Source organism: Portunus trituberculatus, chromosome 23 (genome assembly GCF_017591435.1).
Source record: "Portunus trituberculatus isolate SZX2019 chromosome 23, ASM1759143v1, whole genome shotgun sequence".
In the NCBI taxonomy this organism is placed as follows: Eukaryota; Metazoa; Arthropoda; class Malacostraca; order Decapoda; family Portunidae; genus Portunus; species Portunus trituberculatus.
The window spans coordinates 6,869,017-6,889,374 of record NC_059277.1 but is presented as its reverse complement, the minus strand read 5'-3'; the positions used below and the strand labels follow the sequence as shown (position 1 = coordinate 6,889,374).

Below are 20,358 nucleotides of genomic sequence, written 5' to 3'. Positions count from 1 at the left end.
TATTTCCACCTTCCTATGACTTGACTTCTAATGTTTTGAGCCTTTGCGGTCCTGGCGGAGGACATGGAAGTAGTGTGGGGTTTGTAAACGAGAGGGAAGTGATGGTAAAGATGTTTGGGGTTTTGTTTTCAAGCGTCATAGTGCAAAAACTCCCTACCGATTCTGTATTTCCAACTTCCTATGACTTCACTTCATTTATAGGGAGGTTTCAAGACATTTATCCCTTTTTCTTTTTTTTTTTTTTTTTGGGGTGGTCTAACTCCCTCGAACCTGCAATGGGACTGGCAACTAAGTGAGCCTTTTTTGGCTAGCTTTTCCCTCTTACATAAAAAAAGGAAACTGACAGAATATATTAGGGCAGCTGACGTTCACCACAGAGAGTAGACAGAAGTTAAAAACCCGTATTCTGAAACGCTTTGCTGTCTCACCATCACTGCTTGCCAAAAGCTCCACTTGAAGATATTCATGTTTTTAAGAGTATTTTTATGGTTCTGGTGATAGATGGGCAAGGTCTCTAGTTTTTAAAAGGAGAAACTGTCTTGAAAACTCGGCTAGTTGTCTCTGTGGCCTTGGAAAATTGTCGTAGTGAGAGAGAAAACCGTTTATGAATATCTATGTCAGTGTTGGTAGTAATGAGTGTCCTTGAGAGTGGTGATAGAGTGGCAAGATTTCTAGTTTTTTTAAAGGAGAAACTGTCTTGAAAACCCTGCTAGTTGTCTCTGCGGCCTTGGAAAATTGTCGTACTGAGAAGGGAAGGCATTTCTGAATTCGAGTCATAATCCAACATATCTTACCTATCCTGTTAAACACTTCGGGAACTGTGGATAACTGGGCGGTATATTTGTAAAGACCAGCTGGCGTTCACTGCAGGAGAAAGCAAACAAGAGAGTCATTACGCTTATATAATGGATGAGGCTAAGAGAAGAGAGAAAAAGACTAATAAAAAAAAAAAAGTCAGCCTACTCATCAAACCTTCTCTCACAAATAAAAACAAGGGGGAAAAAAGGCGCTTCTCTTATAAAAAAAAAAGGAAAAAAAGTCCCTAATCAACAAAAGATGGGAGAAATTTTTACGTTAATACAAAGAGGAGCCAGAAGGGGATAGCCTCTTCAGAATCACATTAAAAAATCAAGTGAAGTGAAGATAGAGGAGAGGCTGAGGGAAAAAAATATTGTTTAAGTAGCCTATTTATAAACCTTTACCTTGCTGTGACCTAGGCCAACTTGTTACAGCATTCGAGGGGCGCCGGGCAACCTGTGTGAAACTTTGATTAGGGGAGACTGAGGGAGTGAGAGAGTGAGAGAGTGAGTGTGTGTGTGAGTGACGCACTGACTTGATGGGTTTACTTGTTCATTGACTCACTGCTGATTTGGTGAGTGAGTGAGTGAGTAGTTTGGTGACTGTTTAGCTGAATGACTGACTGTATCAACACAATGACAAGCTCGTTTTGTATTTAATGAATGGTATATTAAGGTTTTCTTTTGTGTTTTGTGGGAAATCGCAATACTAACTCTCTCTCTCTCTCTCTCTCTCTCTCTCTCTCTCTCTCTCTCTCTCTCTCTCTCTCTCTCTCTCTCTTGTAAGAATGGCTATAACATTCTAACATTCCTCTTCTCTCTGCTTCGCAAAAATAACACTAATGTTTTTTTTTTCTTTTCTATCTCGTAAGAATGAAAATAGTGCTCATATTCTCACATTTCTTTCTCCCTTGTAAGAATGAAAGTATTCCTCGTAGTCTAACATTATTTTCTTTTCTACATCATTTTATGATCGTCTCTCCTTCGTAAGATTAACGACACTCACATCCTAACAGTCTTGTCTCTCTTCCTCGTCGCGGCCCTGACAGTGGCGGTGGACCCTGCTAGTGTTCGCCATGTCATTCATCAGCTCGTGGCTTCTATTCGCTCTGGTGTGGTGGGTCATCGCCTACTTGCACGGGGACCTCCTGCCGCACCACCTCCCCGACCAGCAAGCCGCCTCCAAGTGAGTTACAAGTTTGGAAATCCTTCAGTACTGGGACGCATTTCTGCCATGAGTTTGGGTGTGATTAGACGATTTTATTGACATTAGGAAGGATCTATAGAGGTCAGAAGATTAATAGCCACAGTCTTCATTATCTTAATCCTCACATAAGTTTCTGAAGCTGTGTTAAATCACCAAATATTAACGAGAATGAATATGAAAACGTGTCATTGTACTGAAGAGATTAAATAGCGATATGTTATACTATAGGTGCTCATTTCATCGGTATTACGTGGTAACAGTGATGGTTTTATTACTTCACTGTCTCTGTATACATGTTCAAAGTTACTGGTGTGATCTAGATTATAATTATCAAGAGCGCTGTCTACCTACCGTCCGTCTCACTTTTTTACACCAATGATGCAGAAATTTTTACTGAAAACTTCCGGTTTCGATGCGAAACGGGGTAGAATCCTTTGAAAAATTAAGAATATTTCAACAATTACGTATGCACTAAAGGTTGTCATAGAAATCCAACGCGAAACTGTACACATTCCCCTGAAAACATGGATATTTCAACAACCACGCCGCTACCAGGAGTCGTTCATAAAACTGAGGCAGAGCAGGCTTGGCACGGTCAGTGAGTTCCCACACCATGTTCTCGTCTCAAAGTTCTTTTTCTTTAATCTTCTTTTTTCACTGAGCAGCGCTGTATCTGTTATTTTTCCTTGAAGGCGCTTTATGCAGCACTGTTGATGATTAGGAAGCTTAAGGAAGGTTGTACGTCAAGGCGCTCGTAGAGAATATCAATACCGCCTTTCATCACTGATTCACGACAGTCACTATTCAGAAACACTGCTCTCTCACCACGAGAATTTTCCAAGACCAAGGAGACAACTACCTTTATTTTCAAGACAGTTTCTCCTTTTGATTAACCAGAAATCCTGCTAATTCACCACCAGAACCATAGAAATAGCCTAAAAACACGAGTATCTTCAGCTAGAGCCTTTGGAAAGTAGTGATGGGGGGAGGACAAAGCGTTTTAAAATACATACCTATTGCCTAAGTAAATGAAGTTTTCTACAGGTGGCGCTAAGGTTAGAGGTAGGCTGCGGTGTGGTGTCCATTACGAACTCGTGTGAGATGAATAGGTAATGGCTACAGGTCACCTATTATGTATTGTACAGGGAATAGTTGTATGGGATTTTGGTCTCATCTCTTATTTATTCTATTCATCCTCACACAGAACAATGATTCTTAACCACTTTAGTACTGGGACGCATTTTTACCTTGAGTTTTGGATGTGATTAGACGATCTTATTGATATTATGAAGGCTCTATGGAAGTCAGAAGATTAATGGCTAGAGTCATCACTATTTTAATCTTCACATAAGTTTCTGAAGCTGTATAAAATCAGCAAATACTAAACAGAATGAATGTGAAAACGTGTTATGATACTGAAGGGGTTAAACAGCAGGATACTTCATTTAATCTCTTATGTACCATGACGCGTTTCCATATTCACTCTGCTTACTATTTGGTGGTTTTATACAGCTTCGGAAACTTATGTGGGGATTAAAATAGTAAAGACTGTGGCCATTCATCTTCTGACCTCCATAGATCCTTCCTAATGTCAATGAAATGGTTTTAATCGTACACAAACCTCAAGATAAAAATGTGCCCTAGTATTGAAACGGTTCATTTGATTTTATAATAAGGTTATATAACGAGAAAAGCGAAGAACTGCAGAAAATGTTGTACAATTCTAAATGGATGGCTAACTTTTCTCTTTGTGAATATTTATGAATCTCGTCTGGCATTTCCTTACGATGAAAATTAGATGAAAAAAAAAAGACGCACACTGGAAATTTTTAGACTCTGAAGTTAAAAAAATCCAATAAAATATAGTGTTCAATCCCACATATCCGACAAAAACATAATCTAACCCCACAAACACATGGAAAATCTTCAAACCCACATATCCTCAAACAAACAGAATCCAAACCCACAAACACACACGGAGTCTTCAAACCCACATGTCCTCAAACAAACAGAATCCAAACCCACAAACTCACACGGAAACTCTTCAAATCCCAAGTAACCATCAACAAATATAATCTAAACTCACAAACACACATGAAAAATCTTCAAACCCGCATATCCATCAATAAACAGAATCCAAACCCACAAACACACGGAAACTCTTCAAAACTCAAGTAACCATCAACAAACTCACTAGGAAACTCTTCAGAACCCCACATATCATCGAGCAGACTCCAACCCAACAAACACATAAGTAAAGAGAATCAGATCGTGTAGGCCTAGCAGCCCGATTATGAAGCTAACTTGAGAGCAGCAGCAGCGTATGGTTACCGCCATCTATATTTGGCGGGATGTATGAAAGAGTAATGGGGGCGGTGAAATATAGAGGAGGACAGACAGCAGGAAGGGAATGAGAGGGAAAGACTACTGCCAGAGTGATGTATTATTTAGCGAGGGGGCGAAAAAAAAAAGGAGGTGCCATGTAAGTGTGTGGAGGAGGAGGAGAAGGAGGAGGTGACCACAAGGAGTAGAATAGGATAAGCCCGTGTGTGTGTGTGTGTGTGTGTGTGTGTGTGTAATTCACCTCGGTTGCCTGCTGGTCACCCAGCCAGTCTTTCCCATTACGGAGCGAGCTCAGAGCTCATAGACCGATCTTCGGGTAAGACTGAGACCACAACACACTCAACACACCGGGAAAGCGAGGCCACAACCCCTCGAGTTACATCCCGTACCTATTTACTGCTATGTGAACAGGGGCCACACATTAAGAGGCTTGCCCATTTGCCTCGTCGCGCCGGGACTCGAACCCGGGCCTCTCGATTGTGAGTCGAGCGTGCTAACCACTACACTACGCGGTGTGTGTGTGTGTGTGTGTGTGTGTGTGTGTGTAATTCACTGTTTGATCTGCTGCAGTCTCTGACGAGACAGCCAGACGTTACCCTACGGAACGAGCTCAGAGCTCATTATTTCCGATCTTCGGATAGGCCTGAGACCAGGCACACACCACACACCGGGACAACAAGGTCACAACTCCTCGATTTACATCCCGTACCTAGTCACTGCTAGGTGAACAGGGGCTACACGTGAAAAGAGACACACCCAAATATCTCCACCCGGCCGGGGAATCGAACCCCGGTCCTCTGGCTTGTGAAGCCAGCGCTCTAACCACTGAGCTACCGGGCCGTGTGTGTGTGTGTGTGTGTGTGTGTGTGTGTGTGTGTGTGTGTGTGTGTGCGTGTCGTGTTTTGTTTAGAAAAAGAAAATAAAGAGAGAGAGAGAGAGAGAGAGAGAGAGAGAGAGAGAGAGAGAGAGAGAGAGAGATCAAACACACCAACTAACCACACTATAACCCTTAATCTAATACCTACTGTATGTGTGTTTGTTTGTGTGTGTTTCAGCTGGACGCCGTGTGTAATGAGTATCTTCAGCTTCACCTCCTGCTTCCTGTTCAGCGTGGAGACCCAGCACACTATTGGTTACGGGTCCCGCCACACCACAGAGAAGTGCCCGGAAGCCATCTTTGTCATGTGTATTCAGAGCATCACAGGGGTCATGATACAGGTGAGTGCCTCCTCTCATCACACCAAGGCTCGTATTCCCATTTTTTCCATCTTAATCATACCTTTCTCTCGTAAACTCTGGAACTCCCTGTCTGCTTCTGTATTTCCATATTCCTTCGACTTGACTTCTTTTAAGAGGGAGGTTTCAAGACATTTGTCCCAGACTTTTGGGTAATTCTTAGATATTAGATAAGGGAACTATCAATTAAAGTTTTTTTTTTTTTTTTTTTTTCCTTTGGCCGGCTTCCTCTCTTGTATAAAAAATCACTTCTGTGCTTTACCTCCACTATTTCAAGAGGGTTTATTTTTACGTTTCTCGTGACGATCAGCAAGATTTCTTCACTATTAGCCTTAAAAAACCCGGCTAATCATCAATGTAGCCTTAACTTTTTACGTTTCTTGTGCCAAATTAACAAGATTTCTACACTATTAGCTCTAAGAACCGAGCTAATCATCTCTGAGGCCTTAGAAAATAGTGGCAAGAGAGAAAAGAAATAGAAACACTAGCTACAAGGAGAGACGTGGGAGTAAACGGTCCATATTGTGAAACACTTCCACGCTGCACCTTCACTATTTTCAAAGAGCTGTAATTGAAGTGACACGAGTTTTTAAGGATGTTTCTGTAATCCTAGTGACATAACAAGTTTTCTGCATTATCAACAGGACAAATACTCTTAAGAACTCGGCTAATCGTCTCTGCAGTCTTTGAAAAGGGTTGCGGTGAGAGAAGGAAGCGTTTCTAAATATGTCGCTTATCTCTTATTCTCAAACACTTCTCCACTTCACCTCCACAACTTCAAGAAGGTTTATTTAAATTGATGACACAAATTTTTAAAGGTGTTTTTACGGTTCTAGAGGAAGAGTGGCCAGATTTCTACATTATTAACGAGAAATACTCTTGAAAATCTCCCTAACCATCTCTGTGGCCTTGGAAAATAGTTGTGGTGAGAAAGTAAAGCGTTTCTGAATACGGGGCCTTTGTACTGCGTCTCTCTCTCTCTCTCTCTCTCTCTCTCTCTCTCTCTCTCTCTCTCTCTCTCTGTCTTGGTTGCGGTAAAAATTTATAATCTCTTTCCTCTCCGACCGTCTTTTTTTTTTTCTCTCGTGTTTTGTTTTTGTTTTGTTTTGTTTCGTTTGCTTTGTTAAGTTGTTTGGTTGTTCTGTCTGCCTTTTTTTTTTTTCTACGCATCATATTCTTTTCTCTTCCTCCTCCTCCTCCTCCTCCTCCTCCTACTCCTCTTCTTTCTTCATCTTTCTTTTTCTTCTTCTTCTTCTTCTTCTTCTTCTTCTTCTTCTTCTTTTTCTTTTTTTCTTTTCTTTTCTTCTTCTTCTTCTTCTTCTTCTTCTTAGACAGCTGTTCATTCCTCTTTGAAAACTTATACCTGGTTTTTTTTTTTTTTTTCATCTATCGTCACTCTTCCCCCAGACAACATAGCCCCTCCCTCCTCTTTTACGCATCTTCTCTCTCCAGCCTCTCCACGCCTCCCCTCACCACTCCCCCCTTGCCCTCCCGGTGTTCTAGCCCACCCCCTAAACTCTCCCGCGCCCTCTCCATTGCTGTAAAGGATAAACTGCGCAGTATTAGATGACCACGTGCGGCAAAATCTGAATACGTTAGTATTTAGCTGTTTCTCTCTCTCTCTCTCTCTCTCTCTCTCTCTCTCTCTCTCTCTCTCTCTCTCGCGTGTTTTTTTTTTTCTTCTTTGTTATTTCGTCTTATTTTTTCTTTATTTTTATTTTGTTTTTTTCTCACGATTGTTTTTTTTTTTATATTTATTTTTCATTTCACTACGTATTATTTTCCTCTCTCTCTCTCTCTTCTGTATATGTTCGTGGGTCTCTTTTATGCATTCTTCTCGCACCTCTCTAATGCACATCCCTTTGTCATGCATCATCTTCCCGTTTATTTTTCACTCCTTTTATCTTTCCGTATCTCTCCTGTATAAATCTTTCCTACACTCCTTCACTTATTCTCTTTCCATCTCTCTCCCCACACAGGCCTTCTCTTCCCGTCTCTTTCCCATTTCTTCTTTTGTACTCTCTCTCTCTCTCTCTCTCTCTCTCTCTCTCTCTCTCTCTCTCTCTCTCTCCTGTATAGACCTTCTTCATATTCCTTCATTTACTCTTTCCTTATTCCTTTCTTTTTTTTTCTCTTTTACTTTATCTCTTAAATAGTCCTCATGCTTCTCCTTCACTTACTCTCCTTCCCTATTCCTTCTTTTGTACTTAAACTCTTCCCATCTCTGTTAAATAGTCCTCATACTTCTCCTTCACTAACTCTCCTTCCCTGTTCCTTCTTTTGCGTTCTATCTTTCCTAAATAGTTCTCATACTCTTCCTTCACTTCACTCCCGTGTCTCGTCTCTCCCCACGCAGGCCTTCATGGTGGGCATTGTGTTCGCCAAACTGTCGCGGCCCAAGAAGCGCACCCAGACCCTTATGTTCTCGCGCAACGCCTGCCTGTGTCTGAGGGATGGCGAGATGTGCATGCTCTTCCGCGTGGGCGACATGAGGAAGTCACACATCATCGAGGCTCACGTGCGCGCCCAGCTCATCCGTAAGAGAGTCACGCTGGAGGGAGAGGTGCTGCCTTTCTTCCAGTACGAGTTGGACGTGGGTTATGACATCGGCGAGGACAGAATCTTCTTCATTTGGCCCATGACGATCATCCACAAGATCAATGAGAACTCGCCTCTCTTTGACCTCTCGGCTCATGATCTGCTGAGGGAGAAGTTTGAGATCGTGGTTATCCTGGAAGGCGTCATCGAGTCCACAGGTGCGTGACGGCTTGAAGTGTTTGTGTTTGGAGTGCTGGGTATGCATGAGTTCTTCCGTAGAGTTTGATTCCACATTTTATTTCATGAGTAGAGTGTGATCCAATTTTTCCACGAACAGAGCTTGATTATGCTTTTTTTCTTCTCTTTTTCGTGAACAGTGTTAGATCACAAATCCTTCCGTGAGTAGAGTTTGATCTGAAATTAATCCATGAACAGACTGACAAAAAACTTATATAAATGTCCTGACGTTCAAAGAAGGATTCGAACAGATCAAGCAGAGTAAATGACCTTAAATGAACTAGCAATATGAGAAAAAAAAATTGATCTCATTAAAACTACAGATCCAGAGTGTTATTAAGGTTACTCACAGTGTACACCTTATAAGTTCTTTCACAACTAAACAACCCTAAGTGAACTCGCAATATGAGAGAAAAATAAATAAAACTGATCTCATTAAAACTACAGATCCAAAGTGTTATTAAGGTTACTCACACTGTACCTAATAATTTTTCTCACAACATCCACAGACTTACGTAAATCATATTAAAGGAAATTTAGCTTAGAGAAACGGCTCATATTCCACTAATTATCGCCTATTTTCTATCCTCGTTAGTTATAATTGGTCAACGCATCACATGAACAGAGAGAGAGAGAGAGAGAGAGAGAGAGAGAGAGAGAGAGAGAGAGAGAGTGTGTGTGTGTGTGTGTGTGTTGATGATACAAAATTATAGTGTTAATTATTGCCCTGCGTCAATCTGTGTGTCTATTTGAGTATCTGCTGACCTCTTTCTCCTTCTATAATGTTATTTTTGCGCCAATATTCCGTTAGATTTTTCGTTCATATCACTATTCTTCAGGGATTACCACGCAAGCTCCCGTCTTTTACCCACTCAGTATAAATTTTGCTTAAACTCTATTTTTTTCCCTCAAATCTTTATCTTTTTCCTTAATTTTCTTCTACAGGAATGATCAAGCAAGCCGGTCTTCTTGTCAAATATTCCTAAAAACTCTTAAATTTCGTACAAACATAAGATTTTCCCGCGCCTTTCATTGCAATCTCTGTCATTTTTACCCTTTCCCTCCTTCTTTGCTCTTATCTTCCCTTTCTCCTGCAGGCATGACCACACACGCTACTTTTTTTCTTCTCTACTCAACATAAATTCTCTTTTATTTGACATTCTTTCATTTCCTTATCCTTTCTCTCCCCAAACCCTCACTCTTGTCTTCATTTCCTCCTACAGAGATGACCACATACATTAAATTTTTCTTCTCTAATCAACATAAATCTTCCTTAAAAATCCTTCCTTTCTTCGACATTCATTCATTTTCTTATCTTTTTTTCTCCTCAAACATTCACACTTGTCTTCATTTCCTCCTCAAGGCATAACCACACGTTACTTTTTTTTATTCTCTACTCAACAGAAATCCTTCTTAAAACCCTTCCTTTCTTCGACATTCACTCATTTTCTTATCCTTTTTCTTCTCAAACCCTCACACTTGTCTTCATTTCCTCCTACAGAGATGACCACATACATTAAATTTTTCTTCTCTACTCAACATAAATCTTCCTTAAAAATCCTTCCTTTCTTCGACATTCATTCATTTTCTTATCCTTTTTCTTCTCAAACCCTCACACTTGTCTTCATTTCCTTCTATAGAGATGACCACACACATTAAATTTTTCTTCTCTAATCAACATAAATCTTCCTTAAAAATCCTTCCTTTCTTCGACATTCATTCATTTTCTTATCTTTTTTCTCCTCAAACATTCACACTTGTCTTTATTTCCTCGTTCAGGCATGACCACGCAGGCTCGTTCTTCATATCTACCCAATGAGATTCTCTGGGGTTACCGGTTCGAGCCCCTGGTGACGTTCAATAAGGAGTTCGGGGAATATGCCGTGGATTACTCTCTCTTCAACAACGTATACCAGGTGAACACGCCGCTCTACTCTGCGAGGGAACTGGCGCGCCTCAACAGCCAGGAGTCAACGCCAGGTGAGTGCTGCTGTGGCCTCCTCTGTTTTGGAGACTTCGGTTTGTTGTTGTTTTTCGGTTTATTTGTTTATATAATTTTATCTTATTTTTTTTTTTTTTTTGTTTTATGTAATTTTAGTTTTTTTTTTGGGCATTTCATTTTCTCTCTCTCTCTCTCTCTCTCTCTCTCTCTCTCTCTCTCTCTCTCTCTCTCTCTCTCTCTCTGGGGCTTTTCGTTCTTTCCCCTCATCAATTATCTCAGCATTTCAGTTATTTTTGTCAAGTCTCAAAGCTTTCTTATTTTCCCTTGTTTTCCTCACTTATTCTTGTTTTCTGATTATATTCATCCATTATCCTTCGTTTTAACCTTTTCTGCTTGCCATTTGTCATATTTCCTTTTTTTTCCTTTTCCTCATTCACCGTTCCTCTTCTTATTTTTTTCAGGTCACATTTATTCATTAACATTCTTTTTTACTGTTTGCTGCTTGTCATTTGTCACCTTTCCTTTTTTCTTCTTTCCTTTATTCATTGTTTTTTTTCTTCCTTCCCCCCTTGGACTCTCTCCCTCTCTTGTTTTGCAGTGTTTGGTATAATCTTCCTGTTACACACACACACACACACACACTCTCTCTCTCTCTCTCTCTCTTCCTCTTTCCCTTGACTTCCTCGCGCCTCATCCGTCGCGGCTGCCACATCACGTTAAATATTCAGTCCTCAGCGCCAAGCCAATCGAAGGTCCAGAAATAGGAGAGGTCGTTGTCCCAGTAGATTATAATGTGCACCTTCCTCCCTTCCTTCCTATCTACTCCGGCCGTGTTTCTTTCCTGAGGTTGTTGTGTCTTCTCGTGTCTTCCTTCTGTGTGTTTTGTCCCGAGTAGTGTTTGGTTCTTGGCAGTCTCTCTTCATTATCTTGTTTTTGTTTTGCTTTTCTGTGTTTCTAACGGTGTTTCTTGACTCTTTCCTGGTGTTACGGTGTCTTTGTCTTCGTGTTCGTCTTTTCTCTTGCTGTTTCGTGTGTTTTCTTCTTTCCAGCCTGTGAATTTAACTCACTCTTCCGTCTAGTTGAATTTACCAGTGATCCCTTGTTGTTTTCTGACGTTATTGTGTCTCCTTGTCTTTGTTTCCTTCAGTTATGATCCGTTATTCATAGTCCGTAAGTCCGCCAAGGCAGTTCATTCTTTTCCTTCGTCTGTTTCTGTCTTTCTAATGACGTCAGTTTAGCCAGTTTGTTTCCCTCGGTTCTGTGTTTTGCTCCCTGTCTTCGTCCGTCCTGATGTCATATGCTGATCTCTCGGCTGCGCCCTCCAGGTGACCAATCCATTAGAGTCGTTGTTTTAAGCCTTAGCTATATTATTTACTGGCTGCGTGGCGTCTTTAGGGAGGAGGAGTGACTGGCACGGCTCTCCTCGCCCTATGACACGTGACCCTTGAACTTAAGACACAAAAGCTGTAGGGTTGACACCAGCAGGTTCTGGGACCATGTTCTGAAACTTTTATGCCGCTCCGCCATTACTTACAATTGAAGTTACACATATTTAATAATATTATTATTATTTTATCATTGTTTAGTTGTTTTACGGTTTTAGTGTCAGATTAACAGGTCTTACATTATGAACAGGGAAAACGCTGCAGAGAACGCTGGTATTCATCTTTGTGGCCTTCGAAAGAATTGTGTGAGAAAGCAAAACGATTCAGAATACGAGTTTATACGATGTGGCGGGATTTAAGGGCTGTTTTGGCGGTTTTAGTGACAGATTAACTAGATTCCTTCATTATTCACGGGAGAAACAGCCTTCAGAACGATTAATCATCTCTATGGCCTTTGGAAACACACGTAGTGAGAGAGTAAAGCGTTTCAGAATACCGGCCTTGCTGTTTCTCTTATCATATTCAGAGTCGTGGTGGTGGTGGTGGTGGTGGTGGTAGTGGTTGTTCCTGCTCGCTTCCCTTTTGATTATTGATCGCTGATGAGGGAGTGGTTACCGTGCCTGTGTGTGTGTGTGTGTGTGTGTGTGTGTGTGTGTGTGTGTGTGTGTGTGTAGGTGTGGGTGTGGGTCAGTTCTATGTAGGATTGATTTCCCACCGACCTTCTTTGTACTCAGCACACACACACACACACACACACACACGCCTTCCTTGTTTCCTTTCGATGGAGGGGCGAGTAATTTCATGAGTGGCGCAACACTGGAACGTCACACCGCGGCGCAAAAAGAGTCGATAGCCTTCTTTGTGGTAGATAGGACTAAACGGACGCTATTTGTGGTGGATAGGAGAAGGAAGTTGTCTTTGCACAGTGGATAGGAAAGGGTAGTTGTCTTTTATAGTGGATAGGATAGGGTAGTTGTCTGTGTATAGTGGATAGGAGTAAGTAGTTTTCTTTGTATAGTGGATAGGAGAGGACAGATGCCTTTTATAGTGGATAGAAGTAAATTTTCGTCTCCATAAAGTGACTATAAATAGACACACGCGTTTTGTGGTGGATAAGACTCTTTGTACAGTGATAAGAGTGGATAGACGACATTTACTTACATCTTCCCCACCAACTAAGAGTGACATACGCATCTTCGGTGTCACGTGACTGCCCTAACGCACATCCCTCACAGTCGTCAATGAATCCCTCAAGACAAAGGTGGCAATGCTCCTTCCGTTCACTCGCTGTTCACAAGTGGTTCGGAACACCTGTGGCGCTATGAGTCCCTTGCCGAGCCATTAAAGCCATTAGTTGAGAACACTTGGGGAATATAAAGTGCCTGTAAAGACTTGAGGTATCTGAGGGTGTCCCCTGGTCATGCCGTGTGTTTGACTGCAATGCTGCCGGAGTGGTGTCGGAAGGAAGTAACAGGGAGGCGAACCCATGACAGAACACTCCAGGTAGAAAGTTCGGGTCAGTTCATGAGAGGGAGTAACAGGGAGGCGAACCCGTGACAGGACACTCCAGGTAGATAGTCGGTAATGAAGTAGATAAAAACAGCCAATCAGAAAAGCTAACCCCTTCAGTACTGAGACGCATTTTTACCTTGAGTTTTGGATATGATTAGACGATTTTATTTGCATCATGAAGGGTTTATGAAGGTCAAAAGATTAATGGCCGGAGTGTTTACTATTTCAATCCCCACATAAGTTTCTGAAGCTGTATAAAGTCGCTAAATAGTAAGCAGAATGAATACGAAAACGCAGCATGGTACTGAAGGGTTTAATGTGAGAAACTGAATGGAGATAGAAGAATGGAAGTTGATGGGCTGATTGAGTGAGTGAATGAGTTAAGGCACCGCAACACCAAGGGTCATATGGCGCCGGATTGATGGGCTGACCTTGTAGAGTTTGAAATTGGTATCGTTTTCCCTGCCTTATATAAAAGTGACCCGTGTTTCTATAAGCCCGTCAAGACGCTGCTGCTTTAACACTGTCACTGCGATATGCAACAATTTACACCACTAGAAGTACTATATGACACTTTTATTAGCATCTCCATCAATTAAAGGGATTAAAAAGATAATATTTAACCATTTTTTACTGAGCGGGGTGTTTTGAAAAGACTGAAACAAGAAAAAAAAATGTTAGAGTGGTTAGTGATTAAGGAAACGTGCCAAACAGCAGTGAAAGGGTTAAATCTACATGAAGCAATGAACTCGACTCAGTGCTTCATAAGACAAAAAACTCCTACGATCAATAAGGAAGCATTTTACCTTGATTTCTCTCTCTCTCTCTCTCTCTCTCTCTCTCTCTCTACAAATCCTTTCACTTCACCATGCAGGATGCACCAGGAGGCATTTTACTTTATTTTTTTTCTCTTAATTTTCTCATCCTCCACATCTCCTAGTCCTTTACACTCACAAATCCTTTCACTTCACCGGGATCCACCAAGAAGCATTTCACCTTTATTTTTTCTATTGATTCCCTCATCCTCCACATCCTCAGCCGTTTACAATGTATAAACCCTTTCACTTCACCAGGATCCATCAGGGAGTGTTTCACCCTGATTTTGGTTTTACTCCTTCCGCCCTCCATCCCCCTCCACCAGCCTCACCTCCTGCAACCCACCAGAGCAGATTAAATATAGCAGCTGACCCTCTGTCTGTGGCCACGTGCAGCTCACTCTCGTACCACAGTGCACGTTTTCGCGGAAGTTAAAGCCCCTCCCAAAGATAGACTGTCACCCTTCGATATTTCCTCCCCAGACTTTCTTTAGCAGCAGGCGACGAAAGCAGCTAAATGGTCGCAGGTCGCTGGGTTCCTGACAACAACGATGACTTAATTCTGCAACTATTTCTGTACTGTTCGCCATCTCTTCCTTTCTCCCTTCGTAAAAATAATGTCATTTGTTCCTCTCCACGGTGACGGCCACTCGGCAGAAAGAGAAGGCGAGAACTCCAGGTCATCGTCCCGCCAGCAGCAGATAGGACAGAAGGAGGAGGAAGAGGAGGAGGGCGAAGATGAGGATGATCAAGAGACCTCCTCCATCATCCCAGGTAGTGCTGCACCTTCCACTACTAACATGCTACTAACGCTGGTGCTGTTGGTGCTGGTGCTACTAGTGGTGGTACTGTTGCTAACCTAACCTTGTGTTTCTCCAAGGCCAAGCAGCGCACAGAGGGACGCCAACACTGCCACACCACTGCCTCGCCTCGCCACCCGCGCATGCTGGCGTCCAGCGGGGCGGGTGCTGCGCTAAACACTCACTATTCCTGCCTTAGTCTTGCATGTGTCCTACTAACGAGGCCGCTGTGGACGCCTGCTCGGAATGGGTTAGCTTTTGTCCCGGCTGGCTTGCTTCTTGCTCTTGAGGCTTAAGGTTCCTTCACACGAAGCGCCAGTTTCAAGGTTGCAGAAATGTACTGCCTGTGACAGTTGTCAGTACAGTGTTGTTTGCCGCAGTGACTTCCCTCTCAGTTAAGAAAGTGCCCTTCAGTGTGGAGCTTCTTTTATCCTGCTCCTCTTAAAGTAAGGAAGAAAGCAATGCACAGTGCCTACAACTAACTGCCTCGTGTGAAACCTTGCATTCGAAATAATGCCACTGCTTAAATGGCAACTCTCAGTTGTGGCAACAGCTTCCAACTGGAGTTGCCGGGCGTGAAAGCCTTCATTCAAAACAATGCTTTGCCAAAAAACTGCGACAAGCAATCGCCTTGTGTGAGCTGTGTGAATAGTCTTAGTGATGGAAGACAAGTAGCTTCCCCTGCCACTGTAAACTCCTTCCGTTTTCGTCAGTGATTTGTTCCTTCACTGCACTGAAACTTACAATGTGTCTTTTCAGATATTTTGTACATCCATGACATGATTTAATGTGTGAAAACAAACCGGGTTCACAGGAGATGTTTACAAATTAGTGTGTGTGTGTGTGTCCTGAAGGTGGTGGGGTGCTGTGCGCTTGAGTGATTCTGACTGCGAGTTTTGTGTCGGTGATGACGCCTCCTTCCTCCTTCCTCCTCCCCCTCCTCCTCCTCTTTCTCCTTCTCCTTTCTTTCTCTATGTCTCATTCCTCCTCCTCCTCCTCCTCCTCCTCCTCCTCCTCCTCCTCCTCCTAACTCTATCCTTTCGTCCTCCCTCCACCGGCTTCAGGGTGATGGGCTTGCGGGGAGGGACAAAGGGGGGGCGAGTGCCTCAGGGGAAGAGGCTCAAAAGCTCATTAGGTCGTGGTGGGCACTCAGGCACTCTTGTGGGCACTCCTTCCTTCCCCCAAGGGCCACACACACACACACACACACACACACACACACACACACACACACACACACACACACACACACACACATATCTTTAAATAGACCAGCCAAACCACAATAGAGAGAGAGAGAGAGAGAGAGAGAGAGAGAGAGAGAGAGAGAGAGAGAGAGAGAGAGAGAGAGAGAGAGAGAGTTAAGAAAAATAGGAACATCCCTCATCACTTTGGAGATCGCCTGCAGGAGGAGGAGGAGGAGGAGGAGGAGGAGGAGGAGGAGGAGGAGGAGGAGGAAGAAAGAAAGAAGAGGATGATGAAAGGTGAATGCATGAAGATTTGATACCTAAATCGAATGACATAACCATAACCACCACCACCACCACCACCTCTCCCTTGCATCTTTCCAGTCACACCTCTCACGCCCGCCACTCCCATGTCTCCGCTGACGCCCATGACGCCCACCTCCGCCTCGGGCACCGGATCCTGCGCCCTAGACATGCACTGCGCCAGCGCCGCCTGCGAGGACGCCAATGCCACCCAGCCCCTTCTGCAGGACCACAATCATGTCTAGCAGGTGAGGGAGGGAGGGAGGGAGGGAGGGAGGAAGGCAGGGAGGGGGAGAAAAAAATAAATAAATAAATAAAAATAAATATATATATATATATATATATATATATATATATATATATATATATATATATATATATATATATATATATATATATATATTTTTTTTTCTATGTAGAAAAAAGGGCCAGCCAAGGGCAAAAAAAAAAAAAAAATTATAAAAATGCCCACTTGAGTGCTGGCTCTCTAAAAAGAGGAAAAGCGTCAGCCAAAATAAAGGAGTAAATGCCTCGATACCTCCCTCTTAAAAGAACACAAGTCGTAAGAGGTCTGAAATACAGATGCAGGGAGGGAGTTCCAGAGTTTACCAGTGAAAGGGATGAATGATTGAGAGTACTGGTTAACTCTTGCGTTAGAGAGTTGGACAGAATAGGGATGAGAGGAAGAAGAAAGCCTTGTGCAGTGAGGCCGCAGGAGGAGGAGAGGCATGCATGCAGTTAGCAAGATCAGTAGAACAATTAGCATGAAAATGGCGCTAAAAGATAGAAAGAGATGCAACATTTCGGCAGTGAGAAAGAGGCTGAAGACAGTTAGTCAGAGGAGGGGAGTTGATGAGACGAAAAGCTTTTCATTCAACCCTATCTAGTAAAACTCTGTGACTGGAACCCCCCAAACATGCGAAGAGTACTCCATACAGGGGCGGAAGAGGCCCTTGTACAGAGTTAGCAGTTGGAGGGGCGAGAAACACTGACGAAGACGCCTCAGAACGCCTAACTTCATAATTGTTTTAGCAAGAGATGAAATGTGAAGTTTCCAGTTAAGATTATGAATAAAGGAAAGACCGAGGGTATTCAGTGTGGAAGAGGGAGACAGTTGAGTGTCATTGAAGAAGAGGGGATAGTTGTTTTGGAAGGTTGTGTCGAGTTGATAGATGGAGGAATTGAGTTTTGAGGCATTGAAAACTACTAGATTTTCTCTAGAAAGATCAGAAGTCAGAGAGGGAGGATGCTATGAAGAAAAAAAAGGAGGGAGGGAGGAAGGAGGGAAGAGAGAGAGGGAAGGTGGTCTGAAGAGAAGAAATGAGGGAGGAAGGGAGAGGATAGAAGGAATGAGGGATGGAAGAGGAAGGAAGGGAGGGAGGGAGAAAGATGAAGAGAAGGAGAGAAGGTGCTATGAAGCGAAGAAATGAGGGATGGAAGGGAAGGAAGGAAAGAAGGAAGGAAGGCGGGAAGGAGGGTGTTATTGGGAAAGGAAGGGAGGGAGGGAAGGAGGAAGAAAGATGAAAAGAGGGAGGAAGGAGAAAGGGTGCTATGAAGAGATGAGGAATGGAGAGGGGAAAGAAAGGAAGGAGGAAGGAAGGATGCTATGAGAAAGAGAAAGAGGGAGGAAGAAGGAAAGAGAACAAGAAAGGAAGGAAGGAAAGAAGGGAGGGAGAGAGAGAAGGTATTATGAGAAGAAGGAAAGAAAGGGAAGGGAGAGAAGGATGAAGAAACGAATGGTGGTGTAAGAAGGAGATGGAAGAGAAGGAAAAAAGGATCAAGTGAGGGAAAGAAGGAAGGGAAAGAGAGAAGAAAGGCAGAATGGGAAGAAAGAGGGATAGGAGGGAGGGAGAGGAAGAAAGGGAATAAAATAATGAGTAACAACGAGAACGAACTGAGAAAACAAGGAAGGAATTAAAGAAGAAAGAAAAGAAAAAAATGAAGAATGGAAGAGAGCAAGGAGGGAGGAAACGAGAGGGAGGAGAGGAGAAGAGAGAGAAAAGATGAGTGAATTTATTGAGGACGAAAAGGAAGAAGAAATGGAGAAAATTGACGAGAGAGAGAGAGAGAGAGAGAGAGAGAGAGAGAGAGAGAGAGAGAGAGAGAGAGAGAGAGAGAGAGAGAGAGAGAGAGAGAGAGAGAGAGAGAGAGATCAGGGACAGCACGAAATGGTAACAGACTCAATAGTTAAATTAGAGAGAAAAAAAATATAATAACTAGAGAGGAAACAGGAAGTAAGAAGATGGAGAAGACATAAAAGGGGAAGAGGGAAGAGGAGGAGGAGGAGGAGGAGGAGGAGGAGGAGGAGGAGGAGGAGGCAAGATGAAAGGTAGTAACAGCAGGTGGTCGGAAGAGAGACGGTGGACGAAGCAAGCCGAAGTGACAGGAGGAAAATAAATAACACAGTCACCTCTACAAATCATCCGTTTTCTTTCTACTCAATATAAACACGTGATAGGCGACGCGAGGAGGGCAAAAAGAGGAAGGAGAGAGATGGGGAGTGACAGACCGACTCTCGCCCTCTCTCTCTCTCTCTCTCTCTCTCTCTTGCCAAGTACAATATAAGAGTTTTCATATATAAGTACTGTTTAACGTCGGTGATTTTTATTATTGCTACTTTATGATATCTTTTAACTGTTTTTATATATAGCGTTGCCAATCTACCTGCGAGCGAGCCAGACACTAATTAATTCATTCCTGCGATATCTGTCTTGGCTGGCTGACTGACTTTTGGCACCGTGACTCCTCCTGCTGCTGCTGCTGCCGCCTTGTTGCGTCACCAAGTTCTCGCTCGTTTGTTTATGTGCTCTCTCTCTCTCTCTCTCTCTCTCTTTATATTTTTCCTTTCATTCTCCTCCCCTCTCCACTATAAATCAGCAGTGTCTTTCCTCCTCCTCCACCTCCCTCCTCCTCCTTCCGCCTCATCCTGGTCTATTTATTCCTCCCTCTCTTATCTGTGTCCTTCCCTCTCTTATTCCCTAATCTCCCCTCTCCCTCCACCACCACTTTCCTGACAAACAACTCTGCCCGCAACACGTATATGCTGGCGAGTCATGCAAAACTAACTCGCAAATCCATCGCCCTCTTGACGCTCACTGCCTGCTGGGTGGAGCGCCGCGCCCCTCCACTGCTGAGGGCCTCCCATCACTCCGCTCCCCGGCGTGAGAGGCGTTCATCAGCACCGCCCCAGCAGGATGCATGTGCCCTTCTTTCCTTCGACGCGCGGATTTCCGCAGAACCGTCACGTTAATCTTTGAGGAGAAATTACGCATTATCTTGGATGCCCTCCATGTGCATGACAAACAGCCGCGTGTGGCTTATGGACGAGACAGCCAGTGAGTAATAAAGGTAGATGTAATGGTGACGCGCTCACTAAATTGTGGGAGGTTTCTTCCCTCACCGAGAGCGTGAATATATTATAAATGGAATGGGACTTACGGTATGGCGAGGTTTTGCATGCAACATCTGAGTGGCTGACTCACACCTGGCGGTACAAACGACCCCCTGGTGAGTTCCCCGTGACCTCATCCATCAGGGACTCCGGACCATGCCACTGCCTACCTCCCACCGACTCTCGTTCTGGGCATGGCGGCGGGAGGCGGCAGGCGGCACTACATCTTTTTTGACGTCATTAAACAAGAGTTGTTTTATGTTCCAGATCGCCCCGGGCACCCGCGGGTGTCCGTGTCCGTGCCTTACTGGGGTGGAGATGACACTGCGGGTGCGAGGTTGCCGTAGCGGACAGCCGTGCCCCAGTGAGCCCGCCCAGCTGCCCTTGCCTGCCCTCCGCCCCTCGGCCAACACGTCGATCGCCTCCCACGCCTGCCACCCTCAGTCAGACTCCTATCTGGCGGTGGCAGCAACATCCTACACCCGCCTGCGGCGCACCTCCTCCCAAGGACGCGCAGGGAACGCCTCCCTTGGTCCCGTCCTGCCCAGCTCCCACCTGCTGGATCATCTTGCTTGCCAGGCTGGAGGCTCCGCGCGCGTCACCATCGCTGCCACGCCGCCAGCGGGAGACTCGGACACATTGGCCGTGCCCCGCGCCGAGGTGAG

General features: G+C 43.9%; 1 protein-coding gene across 6 annotated transcripts in view; it reads left to right on the top strand.

Annotated features, from left to right (window-relative positions):
* Window positions 1–20,096, top strand: part of LOC123507712 (ATP-sensitive inward rectifier potassium channel 12-like) — an 83,078-nt gene extending 62,982 nt beyond the window's left edge. For 5 of the 6 annotated variants that reach the window (XM_045260859.1, XM_045260860.1, XM_045260858.1 and 2 more), the window contains 7 exons: window positions 1,847–1,983; window positions 5,403–5,565; window positions 7,940–8,339; window positions 10,138–10,338; window positions 14,670–14,786; window positions 16,384–16,550; window positions 19,961–20,096. In XM_045260859.1, the coding sequence (XP_045116794.1) occupies window positions 1,847–1,983; window positions 5,403–5,565; window positions 7,940–8,339; window positions 10,138–10,338; window positions 14,670–14,786; window positions 16,384–16,547 (1,182 nt within the window). In that variant the 3' untranslated portion in view covers window positions 16,548–16,550; window positions 19,961–20,096. The remainder of the gene's footprint in view (window positions 1–1,846; window positions 1,984–5,402; window positions 5,566–7,939; window positions 8,340–10,137; window positions 10,339–14,669; window positions 14,787–16,383; window positions 16,551–19,960) is intronic. The other variant, XM_045260861.1, reaches the window with a different exon arrangement.
* Window positions 20,097–20,358: the final 262 nt, after the last annotated feature.